Source organism: Hoplias malabaricus, chromosome 1 (assembly GCF_029633855.1).
Source record: "Hoplias malabaricus isolate fHopMal1 chromosome 1, fHopMal1.hap1, whole genome shotgun sequence".
Classification (NCBI taxonomy): Eukaryota; Metazoa; Chordata; class Actinopteri; order Characiformes; family Erythrinidae; genus Hoplias; species Hoplias malabaricus.
The window spans coordinates 22651141-22665182 of record NC_089800.1 but is presented as its reverse complement, the minus strand read 5'-3'; the positions used below and the strand labels follow the sequence as shown (position 1 = coordinate 22665182).

Here is a 14042-nt window from a genome sequence, read left to right as displayed (position 1 = left end):
ACAACACACTCCTCACAGACAGTCACCCGGAACAGGACTCGAACCCACAACCTGCAGTTCCCTGGAGCTGTATGACTGTGACACTACCTGCTGCTCCACCATGCTGCCCTGAATTCAGAGTTTTATATAAAGAAAAGAAAATGTTCTGCAGAGTTTTATGTGCTGTTTGTGTGCTGTGATGTGGCTGCCCTGTGACTGCGGTTGTAAATATAAAAGGAGGAAAGTGTTGGAGCTTAATACAGAATGGAAGTGTAGGTTAAACCCGTCACGATACAGGACTTTTCAAACAAAGAGGGGGATAAAAAAGACACCACTACATGAATAGAGTTTATTATCTCATCTGTATTATCGTTATAGTCATCTTTGCAGATTTTTAATTTTCATTTAATGTGATTGATGTCATTGTATTTTCACAAACAATTCAACATAAAAAGGTTAGATTCACAGTGATGGCAAAGGTTAAGAGACCACATCAATCTCATGAGTCTTATTACACACTAGTGTGTATGCCTCCCTGACCCCAATCCCCCCCACCCCCCAGACACACTCATACTCTCTCTCTCTCTCTCTCTCTCTCACACACACACACACACTCACCTGGACACATCACTCATGTGCACTTAAAAGTAGAACACAAACGGCTTAGCCTTTAGTTTGTGAGAACTCTAATGACGGTTCACATTTTAAAATTCCTGTTTGACACGGACAGAAAAATGAAAGGCCTATATATGTGTGTAATCATTGGCACAGAAAATACTACACTCGGTTTGTTTTGAAACATCATTCGCTTCCAGTTGCTGAGTACAGTTAATCGTGCCTTATCTCCCTTCACATTTTTCAGGTCGGAATAAAGAGTCTTTTTTTATTGACCACAGCAATTTGACCACAGAATTTTTTTTTTTTTTTACAGTAGAGAAAACCTGAAGTGGTCACGGATGAAGTGCTATATGTTTGAAACCAGATGCATTAAGTGCTTGGACATGAGGGACAATGAAGGACACACTTACCCACCCTCCCTCCCACCCAGCGGACCCTAGAGACCAATATGAAAGTTAGTTCATGACATTATTGTCTTCACACTCTCTGTATAGGGCTTTGGAGCCTTGCATGGAAGCAGTCTTTAAATCCCAAATTTCTTAAATATGGCTGCATTTTCTGAAAGGATCACTCTTTTTTTCTGTTGTAAGCTCAAAGACACGAGAATAAGAGACAAATATTGTATGTTTTTCTGTACAAAATAAAAAATACTACAGTGTTTAAAGGATTTAAACCCGTGAAATGGGCTTAACTGTGATTACTCCATGAAGGGACTGTGCTTTCTTTTCACTCCTTTTTTTTTTGGCACTCAGAAAATGTCCAGACCATCATCACGTCCTCCAGTGTCTTTGCATTCAACCGTCCTTCTCTTTCCATTAATTAATGTATTCCCTTCTGGAGTTTTCCTCCATGTCCCGATTTGTTTGTTTGCATGACAGCCTCCATTTATACAGTATGGCTTTTCTGGCATGTCCAGAGAGAGGAAGACCTTTGCACACTTATGAGCCAGAGAGGATGCTGGGAAGACTGAGTGACGACACACCTGCACCACTCCTGTCTCACCTCCCAGGAGTCTTTTTTCAATACGGTTCCAACTGACCAATCCATGCTCTGCCCACTAAAAGTGTTCTCTCATAGCAACTGTAAAGGATGCACATGGGCTTCTACATATGTGATTATGTGTTCATGTGATTATGTCTTGAGCATCATTTATGCGAATGATTTTGTGCGTTACTGCAGTCACAATCACATTTACCTTGTCAATTAATTGGTTTATTAATTTGTATTCCGTCTGAACAAGTAAAGCTGTGTTTAGCAGGTAGAGCATTCTCCACAAGGGGGTGCTATTAATGCTTAAACTGCATTCACGAATAAAAAAGGAATCCTATTACAGGATCTCACTTATGTTTGTAGTTACAAAACCAATTTAATCAAGAAACATGAAGTGTTTTCTGTTACAACTAAATTTGGGATGAGACTTTAGGTGAATAACGGAGGCATAGGGTTGAATACTGAAGGATTTACAATAAAATGGGCCAAAATGGCAAAAAACTTCACGCGAAGGCTATGCTACTTAATTATTATAGGTTTTAAATGGCTGTGTGAATAATTTTCACTACAGTTTATCATTACTCTGAAAACAAACGGTATTTACTGAAGAATGTGTTTGTGGGCAGAGTATGGATCAGTGTGTTGCTCTCTTCTCTCTCTCTATCTCTATATTTGACCTGTTTCTCAGTCCTCCTCTGGCCCTGCTGCCCCCCTCAGTCCATTCATGCAAAAGGGCAGTGTTGGAGGGAAAGGTGGCTCTGAGGGGGAGAAGCCGCTGAAGGGTGGCAGTCCAGCGATCCTCTGCAGGTGAGGGAAGAAAGCAGGGGATTTGTGGGTATGGTCAGTACGGTGGGCATCGGTGTGTGTTGTGGGCAGCTCAGGTGGGGCATAGCGAATAGTGCTCGGGGCGTAAAGGCTCTGTGGCCCCTGCGGGCCGAGGGCCAGCGGATGGAAGAGGACTCGTCCGGCTGCCCCTCCTGCAGCCAGTCTCTGGAGCAGCTCATAGTCTGGGCCTCGGGAACCGTGGATGGGCCGTTCTTCTCTGGGCAGTGGCGAGGCTGGGATAGGGGAGGAGAGGGTCGGTGATGGAGGGCTGAAAAGACCCTTGGCTGGCGCTTCTGTAGCGATCGAGTCTGGAACTTGGGAATGAGGACTATTACCATTTACACCGCTGCTAGCATGGGCACTGGGCTGGGTGTGACTCCATCGCCCTCCCGTGGCGGAGCGCTCAGTTTTAATTGACCCAGCCGCACTAGTCACCACACTCTTCAGCTGCTGGATCACGGCTCGGCCGTTATGGGCTTTGTCCAGACCACTGACTCTGCTGGCCTGCTTGGACACACCCTCCTCATTCTTCACCCTCTTGCTGTTGCCGTTGTGGTCCCACTCACTTTCTTTCTCCTCCTCCTCTTCCTCCTCGTCTGCATCGCTGTCGCTGGCCGGCTCTGAAGACCCGGATGGGCTGTCCTCTCTCTGCCGGAACACTTCCAGTCGCCTCCTTGTTTCCGGTGGTCCACTGTCAGGGCTGGACCGATGAGGCCTCTTCCTTCTTTCGTCTGATTGGCTTACAGTGGAATGAGAATATGATTCTCTTCCTTTGCGCTCCGAATCGTTCCTACCTGCTCCACCCTTCACTGACTGAGTACCAGCGGAGCCTTGAGAACACACAGAAGTGAGAGTTTGTAACTGATCAACATCTTACAAATACAACTGCAGCATTCAGAACTGTGGAGTTTTACGTAGTGCACAACAAATTTGGTCACATAAATATTGTATAAAATAATATTAACCTACATACAGTAAGATACAGATATAATCATTAGGAAGCTTTTTTATTAAGGTACACTTATATATAAGTATATATAATAATTGTATTGTAAAGGGGACACGTTATGAACCAACCCACCTCCAAACTCTTAAATAACTGCCTATGTCTAAAAACACGGAATAAATCCAGCTGCTGTGAATTTACTCCTCTAAGCTACAGAGGCTTTAGAGTCTCTCCAGTCACAGCTTTGGGACCGTGTTTGTGAGAGTGCAACAACACGGTTACACAGCAACACCGGCACAATGAGCATGGAGAAATACATTTACTGAATAAATACAGAGAGAACAAGTATGAAGAAGAAAGAGAGCAAAGTAAAACGTGGCTAATAAACCGAGATTCCCACTCCTGGGCTTTAATTAATGCTTGTGGTATTTTGACCAAAGCAAGTCATAAGTATTTCTTTCCAGGGAATCGTTAGCTAAATACTAATTATATATTTTAAAATAAAATATAATTACAAAACAATCCATTTGAGGTGGGATATGTGATGCATGTGAGTGTATGTACTAATTTCTGGCCATACCTTGTGCCTTTGGGGAGATGTCCTGAGGAGAGGAGTTTGCACGTAGACGCTCGGCTCTCAGGGATTCTGGAAGTTGTAGTAAGTCCAGTGGTGTCTCTGGCATTTCTGTCCGACTGAGAGAGGAATATGGAGATGGGGTAAAGGTATCAGCTGAATGCTTTTAGCACAAACAGAATTAAAAAAATTTTTTTGGGTTGAAAACAGTGAAAATTACAAATAAAACAGTAAAACTGTGATTAATCACATTATTTTATCTTGTCTTAACATTGAGATAGTGTCTTGAATTCCCTTCACTCCTCTTTTTGAAATGGAACCAGAGTCGGTTCAGACTTTCCTGGGGCCCTAAGTAAAATGTTGATAAGGGGGCCCTCCTACCTCAACTCTGTGAGGCAAAACGTGATCAATTTTTGACAGTTGCACTAGCATTCTCCCTCCTTTTTTTTTTTTAGCTAATCCTGTAACATCTGCAGCACAACGTAGCAGTTTATTCTCCATCTTTCTGCCTTGTGTCACCTTAAATGATGCAGTGGTTTTGTCCAGGTGCCTGTAAATGCTTTACTGTTTAAGGCCTTTAACGAAAACCTCAAATAAGCTGGTGTTAGTGTGATTTTGTGATTATCGCGGCAGCATTTAAGGTGGAACTAAAACTTCGAAGAACACAACTATGTCATTTTTTAATGTGGAATTGAACAGGAAGGAAACTTCACTGGTGTGTTTGGGGAAGTTTAAACGAGTACTAGGCTGTATAAACGCATGAGTATATGTTCACTTTTCAGCTTCAAGGTTTTGTTCATGACACTGTGGCACTGAGAGGTATTTAAGGTCGTGGAGAGCAGCTGCGCAGTGCACGCCACCTCTAAATATATTCCCGCAGCTATGTCTTTATTAACAGTCCAACCTTGAGAAGAACAGTCACTGCTGTTCACACAGCTCTGTCTCGTGGAGGCTTTTTTCCCCCTCTTTTCATTTCCTGAAGCATAGTTTCGCTTCAAATTCTGATGATAAGCTAACCCTAACAGGACGCGAGGGGGAGACAGGATGCTAGTTTGCGGTGACCTACGCAGTGTGTGTAGTGAGTGTATATGGTCCAGCTTTGAACTAAACTATCCATGAACTACTTCACAACTTGTGAGATGTTGCTTAGGTCTAGATCCACTATATATCCATTCAATATCCAATATCCATTCATTCATTCATTGTCTGTAACCCTTATCCAGTTCATGGAGGCGGTGGATCCAGAGTCTACCTGGAATCACTGGGCGCAAGGCAGGAGCACACCCTGGAGGGGGCGCCAGTCCTTCACAGGGCGACACATACTCACACCTACGGACACTTTTGAGTTTCCAATCCACCTACCAACATGTGTTTTTGGAGCATGGGAGGAAACCGGAGCACCTGGAGGAAACCCACGCGGACCCAGTGAGACCACACCACACTCCTCACAGACAGTCACCCGGAGGAAACCCACGCAGACACAGAGAGAACACACCATATTCCTCACAGACAGTCACCCGGAGGAAACCCACGCAGACACAGGGAGAACACACCACACTCCTCACAGACAGTCACCCGGAGGAAACCCACGCAGACACAGGGAGAACACACCACACTCCTCACAGACAGTCACCCGGCGTGGGACTCGAACCCACAACCTCCAGGTCCCTGGAGCTGTGACAGAGACACTACCTGCTGCTCCACGGTGACACCATATCCAATCAGCATTTCCAAATTTGTTTTTCAGAAATTTTTTGACATTTTGTAAAATTCTGTTTTTATATTTAAAAAAATGTATAAATTTATTTAATAAAAAGTTGTTTACTGTCTGTAACTTCTTATCCAGTTCATGGCTGTGGTAATAACAACTAGATATTTCCTCCAAATCGTTCAGCTCTACTTTATCACTTGTTGACAGTTAAGTTTGATATTCGTCCTCTGTCAGAAGTTAATGTTCCACTGAACTGACTCCACCCCACAGACTTGCCACATCATTTAAAGGTACCATTTATTTCCCACTCGACTGAATGGGCCTCAATGACTCAACAGGGCTAAGATCACTTTATAAGCAACATGTATTTCTCTCCCCAGTTGAAGCGACTGAGAGAGAGGGGTGACTTTTTTTATCCCTGAGATTTCTCTCTCGTCCACGACACACACACACACACACACACACACACACAAGCTGAACACAGATGCACACCTCTCCACACAGAAACACACTCCAAACCCTTCTGTTAAGAGTGCTGCTCCAGCAGGGTGCTATAGAAGTTAATTAGCTCTCATAATTACAGCGTTAATTAACTAAAACACCATTCAGCCAGAAAATTTTGACATCCATTTGCTGTAATTATATATCGCCAGTCCAATTATCATTGTAATTCAGCCCGCTCGTCTTGTTTTTGTCTGACTTTTCTTTATGAGGGTGTCTTTCTGTGTTTGTCTATCTGTGTCACACAAAGATACACATGTGTGCACACACACACACACACATACACACACACACACACACACACGCGCGCACACACACACACACACACAAAAACATAAATACATACACACACACTCAAGAGGCAGGGGGGGTGACTAAGAGTTGTTGAGAGAGGTGGTTGAGCTCATTACCATAATTTTTACACATTCATGCATCACACACAGACACACACACACACACATGACGTAGAGAGGGGACTTGGTGACCCTCTTCTTAAATAAAATGAATGCAATTTCAGAAGCAAATCCTGCAGCCATTGGAGAGCTGACCTCAGTATATAGTTGACCCAAATGACGTTGCGCTCGTGGGGGGCTTTGTGGTTGATGGACACTGTGGCACACGACTGGACCCACAGGTAACCTCCTCTCCTCTGCAGCCAGCGATAGTAACCCGTCACAACCTGCCCCTTCCTCAGCACTGATCAGACACGGAGGAATAAGCAGAGTTAGTCAAAAACAGACTTCTTCAGTTCTGTTCAAGCCCCACCAACCCACCCACAGTGTTCAGCATTTTCCTGAACCTGCATATCATCGCTGTCCAGTGAAAAACATGCATCTTCAAAAATAGCAACTCTAACAAGGAAAAAACACCTTCCACCTTCAGTGGAAGCTCAGTGTAAAAATATTTTATTCCAAGTATTTTTAGAGCATTTCTATTGGTCCATTCATCATTCAGATGATGTAGGAAACTAAAAAAGGTTCTAATTATAAAACTTGCGAGGCATGTGGACCGTGATTTTAAAAGAATGCAAATACAAAAACCTAAGGCAACACCATCCATGGCATTGCATTGTTATTTTGTGTGTAATTACTGAGTAATGAAGTGTAGGATGTAATTAATACACCTCAGAGCTTTAGAATTTGAGAAAATACTTTCCTCAGAGTGTTTAAGTAGCAGGGGAGACTCTATAATCAGATCCAAACTAACTAAGTCCAAACCTGCAGAACTGATTGCAAGCACAACTCTGAAAATACATTATCATGGCTAGGGGGCGCTGTTGGCAAAAATAGCTGATTCTAATCTTTCAGGCTCCTCTATCAGATGGGCTACACACGATAAGCGAGAGCATCTGTCCTTTTTATATCTAAACATCAGAGATGTTTTCATTCTTCTGGTGTTATCTGTCTTTACAGCTTTTCTGACCAGCTGCAATCACTTTCTCTTCCCTTCTGTCTTATCCCCCGCATTAGGACCCACAAAGGCTCTCAATGATCCCGGTGTGTTTTGAACTTCCCACTGTTTTCTCTAAATACTGAGAAGTAAATGACACAATGAGACAGGGATGGGTGGGATGAGTACAAGAGGGAAATAAAGCGCAAAAGGAGGGAAAACAGAAGAGATACTGGAATAAAGAAGAATAAAAGTAATTTAATAAGGGAAAAAAAGAAAAATAAAGACTGAGAGACTCACAGTCTTCATGGCTTTGCCGGAGAGTGTCCAGGTCTTCCACATGGATGAAGTGATAACAGGTGTGTCCCACCACTTCAGCTGGACTCAAGTCCATATACTCAGAGATCCTGTTTTAAACACATTGAGATTGTTTTGTAAATGTGTGTGAGATACCACTTTTTTTGCTGCCCTGTATATGTTTCAAAAATTAACCTGTGTCTCTATGCGGCTTTAGGTTGCGGTTTTACCTGAGTATGTGGTTATTTAAATGTATGCTGCTTTTTGTGATTTAACAGTGTCAGTTGGAGAATGAATGAAGTCCGATATATGTAACCACTTAACATGTTTTTAAATTTTGAAGATTATTTTTCCCGGACTGACCTAGAACAAACATTTGCCCTTACTCACGGAATGTTATTTCACAAGGTGGCACTACTACATCGTCAGACACGTTTACACCAGTGAGAAACCGCAACGGTTCCAGTTTGTGAACTAAATTTTTTTCGAGAACAAGAAAAAATTGTTCCCAGCTGGAACCAATGAACAGTAGGTTCTTCAGCGCGAACCGTGACGTGTGGAGGGTCATTAACTCAAGAAAGAGCTCAGAGCCTCACACACAGTGGAGCTGGGCGGGGTCATTTACAAAGTTACGTATAAAATCAATAATAGGAAATAATACAGGAACGCGCTCTGTTTGTGTGTGTTTCTGGGGCTGTGTTTGGCTCTGCACTAATTACGTTTCTCCACTGTTCACAAGTTCAGCAGGAACTCTGCAAAATTTACACAGTGTTATATCTCACAGAGAGAGGAGGACTGCTGAATTTGTCTTATTTCCCGTGAGTGTGGGTCGTGGCCTGAAATATTGTAAAGGGTAAGTGGTGGGGAGACATTTTGTGGCGTCAGTGTGTTTATAAAACTCCATAGAGCTGCACACAGCCACATTAAACTTCACGTGCTTTAACCTGTTTCACTGAATAAATAAGTAATTGTAATTTTTAAAATCAACAGAATGTTCTTGGTCTTTGTTCTTTGGTGGTAGATCGTCTAGTGTTTATTTTTAAATAAAATGAAGAAGAAAAACACTGATGCCCATGTTATATTTTATGAACAAATCTTTGTGCTTCTTTTGTCATTTCTGCATTTATTACCTGCTCCATATTTTCTGTAAAACACAATCACAGAATAAAAACCACATGGAAACACAGACACTGATATGAAGCACCAAAGCTTCTCCAGACCTTCCAATGACAAGAGGATGTACTTTGGGCTTTTCCTGTTTTTGAAATGACACAAACACCTCTCTGATAATGACTATATGGCTAATGGTGGACCGGCTAAACTAGGCCTGTTTTTATTAATGTTTTACAAATACAACATCATCATTTGTGGACTTCAGTGTCTTAAAATCATTCAGCGGGTTTATTAACTACCTGTTCTCACAGTAGGTGACCTGCAAATCCATATTGACGCGAAAGACGAACATGTGACTCTCCATGCGGACTTCATTAAGAGTGGAAGGTGGGAGCGTGTGAGCGAGAGCGACCAATCCCATTGGCCGATGGACTGAGCGGGAGGAACCTGGCACCAGAGCCGGACGATAGCGAATCCGTCCAGTTACGTGGATCACCTGACAGGAAGATTTAAACAGGAAGTAATAATATATATCAGGTGAGATGAATAAAGAAAATACCTTATCCTTAAAGGTCATTCAGTTAACGACTACTTTTCGCTGTGTAATTCAATATTAATTATTTCTTGGTTGTTACTCTGTTAATTCGGAGTCTCCACCCCTATGCTATGCAGAATGCATTACACAAGCGAAGTGGACAAAAAAATGGTGTATTAATCTGCATGAAAAAGTAATTAAACACTGGAATTAAAGAGTTTTATTATTATTTACTTTCAATAAAGTATGCAGTTGTGTAATCAATACTGAATGGTATAACAAAATGAAAGAAATAAAATTATAAGAATTACACGTTTATTAGTCGTTCTGCTTCATAACTACTCTCAGTGCCATGAGAATTTATTAATTTACTCCCGCTATATATATATATATATATATATATATATATATATATATATATAAAAGTCAGGAATACACATTTAATTAGTCTCTAATAACTGTGTCATTAAACAGTAACAACATATGTACTTCTGTAATACTTGTGATTTAGTCACTGTTATATAATAGAAAAGTGCATCTTCTCCAGATTTTATCAATATAATATCAAATATCTTTATAGTTACTACACAATGACATATAAGAACTGATGGTGGTACAAGTGTGCATTCACAGAACGGGTACTACTCTAATCCATTTTTGGATTAGAGTGAATCCAAGTGAATATATCACCAGTAATTACACTGTGGTTGCATGCATTGATAATATTTAACGTCACAGACATTCAAGACCCTTAATATAAAAGTGGAGCAAAGGGACTGGTAGGAAGAGTAAAGCTGGGAATGATCTTAACCCTAGCGAGCCTCTGGGTAACAGGGCACTGAGCTGTAATTGCCAGTATGAGGCTCGAGCTCACCTTATAACCAGAGGATTTGACATGAAGTCCGCGCTTAGTGAGGGTGGATTTCATCCGGATAAAGAACCCTCGCTCTGCCAGCTCATCCCCGGATGAGAGAGGACTAGACGGGGCTAAACACAGGGTACCAGAAGAGTATACAGTCACACACACACACACACACACACACACACACACACACACACACACAGATACACTCTAGAGCACAGTGTAATAATGGCAGTAATTACAAAGCTGACAGATTTACTGACATATTTTACTATGGTAATCTGTTCCTAACTGTACAAGCCAAGAGCTGGACACACAGGCAAAGTGAAAGGAATGTACCAAAAACAAAATGGAGAATATGAACCATGGGAATATCAGTAAAAAAAAGTTAACTGATTACTATGGTCAAAACTCAATATCTCCAAAATGGAAACAGCTTTTTAGGAATGGATCTCTCAAAAAACATTACTACATTATGTATTTTCAAATGCAAAAAATCTACAGCATTGTGCAGAAGCCTTAGGCCCCTAAGATAATGATATATTTAAACGAAGGCCCTCTCAGTGAGTGTGGAGCTGGTATAACGTTATATATAATCACTGTAAACACAAACAAATAATAATATAAAACAAATAAGAAATATAATATAATGTTTTTCTATAAAGCAGTAGGTGAGGGTGAGTTTGAAGAACAATGTTTGTTCAGATTCTCCTTGATTCGGATGAATTTATTAAATCCACAGCACACATTATTAAAATCATTATTTATTCACCATTAAAACTAGGTACTGGATGATCACCTCAAATAATACAGACTCCACGAGGAGAGATTTGGACAAAGTTAAACAACACATTCACACACAGAGGATCACACAGGAGTAATGTGATTGGGTTTATTCTAATGAGGGGTGTCATTTGTTGTTTGTTAAATAGCTTTTTAAATCTCAGTCTCTGGAGCCTAACACCTTTGCACAGTACTGTGTATTAAAAGTATTGTTTTTTAGTTTGTTTTGTAGTTATTTCTTTAACACACTTTCCTCAGAGTAGTTATTTCTATGTTTCATGACACACACGAACCAGGGCAGCTTCATTTACAAGAGACAAATACGCAGCTCAGTGTGTGTTTGGATGAATGCTGTTGGTGAGTGTATACCTGGTTCAGGTGTGCCAGCAAGGGAGGAAGTGGAAGCGGAGCTTGAGACGCTTTCCTGAGCTGTCTGACAGCCTGCTTCTGCGCGAAGGTGTGGCTTAATTCCCAAACGCTCTGCCATCTCCACATGGTCTGCAGGATGGATGTAGTCAAAAACACTACTACCAGTCAGCTCCACCTGTGAATACACACACACACACGCGCACGCACACACACACACGTACACACAAGAACATACACATTTTCAAAATGTACACACCTTTCTCTGATGTGTTGCACTCTGTTGTCCGGTCACTAAATTCTATTTCAGTTGTATCACTGGTATTTCCCCTCTTCACCACTGAGCTGGTTTTAAAGTCTTACAGCTGGGTTTATCAAACTGGCTCTCAGGGCCCTCAGGGGGTCTGTGTTTTTGCCTGATCTCAAGTCCCAACTAGGCTTGGGCAATAGCTACAAATAATTAGTCATTAATAAATAATAATAGGGGCCTTAACTAGAGAAGCTTCAGACCGCTAAACGTGAGCAGTGCGTTTCAAAGCCATGTGTTCAGTTGGCTCTGAAATTCAGCTGAAAATACTTTTTATTTGTTCTATCATATCATCACTAGTTTAAAACTCATTAGAGCCATTAGGACACATAACTGTACAGAACTGCATATGTCACATTCTAGAAAGCTCCTGGCACAGACGATGAAATATGAATTCTGCAAAAGCATATATGCTTTATTCATTCATTATCTGCAACCGGTTGCAGCGGTGGGAGGAAACCAGAGCATCCGGAGGAAACCCACACAGACACAGGGAGAACACACCACACTCCTCACAGACAGTCACCCGGAGGAAACCCACACAGACACAGGGAGAACTCACCACACTCCTCACAGACAGTCACCTGAAGGAAACCGACGCAGATACAGGGAGAACACACCACACTCCTCACAGACAGTCACCTGGAGGAAACCCACTCAGACACAGGGAGAACACACCACACTCCTCACAGACAATCACCCACAGCGGGATTCAAACCCACAACCTCCAGAAGCACGTGTTGCACCACTGTGACTTATTAATGCCCTATAAAAATTCATTATTTTAAAAGTGGAAGTATATAAATCTTTCCTGAACACACAGAAGGTTTAAGTGGAGCTGAAGGATGGTTTGAGAAAGTTGTTATCATTATGTTTTTGTCCTTCAAGATCTTGAAAATAACTTTTGAGTGTCTTGAAGGTTCACCGGATCAACACACACACACACACACACACACACAGGAGCATATCTGAGTATACTGTAATATAAAATAAATAGTAATACAATATTACTACATCAGTCAGAGACCTTGAAAAACTCACGCATTCTTACACACTCAGCACTCTCAAGTGCACACACACACAAACACTCACGCACACACACACTTATACGCACATACATATAAAAAGTGCACACGCACATGTTTACACTAGAGCCGCACCAAACATCAGAGAGAGATAAAAGCAAGCTCACACATAAAACATTAACTATACCTTAGCACAGCCTCCATGTAATATTCTATCTGCTACACATTACAAATACAAAATGGATCAGAGAAAGTCAAGTCCCAAATATATCTCAGGGTTACGACTCATACGTATATCTCACACATTTACAGGATCACTAACACAGAGCACAGAGCCTAGATCGATGGCATGGACACAAACGTGGCTTTAAATGCTTTTATTTTGATTTCTCACACTGATTTACCAAAGTTTAAGGAAAAAATGCCTAAATCATTCAAAGCCATTCACGGTGACATTCAGGACAAATAACACAGACCTACAGAAAGATCTTCAGAGCCGTATTCTAAAACATGTCTGTGTTTATAGCTCTTTCTAGGGAAGAACCATCTGGTCAAAATGAAAACCGCCTTTATAACATCTGACACCTGTCAGAACAGGCCTTTATCCATGTTTATGCAGACTGCATTGCTGACAAACACAGATCTAAGATCCAGGGTTTGAGCCTCGTCTCTGGACACTGTCACTGTGGAGTTTGGTGTATTCTCCCTGTGTCTGTGTGGGTATCCTCCAGGTGCTTCATATTCTTCCCACAATTTAAAAACACACGTGGCTATGAGAAACCCAGGAGAGTGTCTGGATGAGTGTGTGTTGTTGCCTCTGCCAGGTACCTGATGTGTGGTGAGGATATTAGCATGAATTGGCTGAAATATAATTATGAAGGTGAATTCTGCACATTGCTGGGGGTTGAGGTGACTCCCTCATGTTTTAAAGAATGTAAAGTGGGTCTTAAATGCAAGTAAGTGTGCGCATATTAATAATGAAAGCTTAACTGTAAACCTAGACCTGTGCCATGAGTAGACTAAAGATACAAGGCCAAAAGTGAATCTATTTAATTGCCATAAATCAATGCACGAGGCAGAATATACATCTCATATTCAGACATTAAGCACCTAAGAGGCTGTGAACCAAAACACTGAGTCTGTACTTTTATCTAAAATGTTCTAAATTTACCTAGAACTCAGAAAGACTTTATTTATCTTAAGGTCAAGGTAAGGCCTATT

General features: G+C 41.5%; 1 protein-coding gene across 2 annotated transcripts in view; it reads right to left on the bottom strand.

Moving 5' to 3' along the window:
* Window positions 1-1031: 1031 nt before the first annotated feature.
* npas1 (neuronal PAS domain protein 1) overlaps window positions 1032-14042 on the bottom strand; it is a 47816-nt gene continuing 34805 nt past the window's right edge. For both annotated transcript variants that reach the window (XM_066658669.1, XM_066658676.1), the window contains exons 6-12: window positions 11493-11667; window positions 10353-10465; window positions 9243-9439; window positions 7834-7940; window positions 6693-6840; window positions 3939-4051; window positions 1032-3242 (exon numbers count right to left, since the gene is read on the bottom strand). In XM_066658669.1, the coding sequence (XP_066514766.1) occupies window positions 2272-3242; window positions 3939-4051; window positions 6693-6840; window positions 7834-7940; window positions 9243-9439; window positions 10353-10465; window positions 11493-11667 (1824 nt within the window). In that variant the 3' untranslated portion in view covers window positions 1032-2271. The remainder of the gene's footprint in view (window positions 3243-3938; window positions 4052-6692; window positions 6841-7833; window positions 7941-9242; window positions 9440-10352; window positions 10466-11492; window positions 11668-14042) is intronic.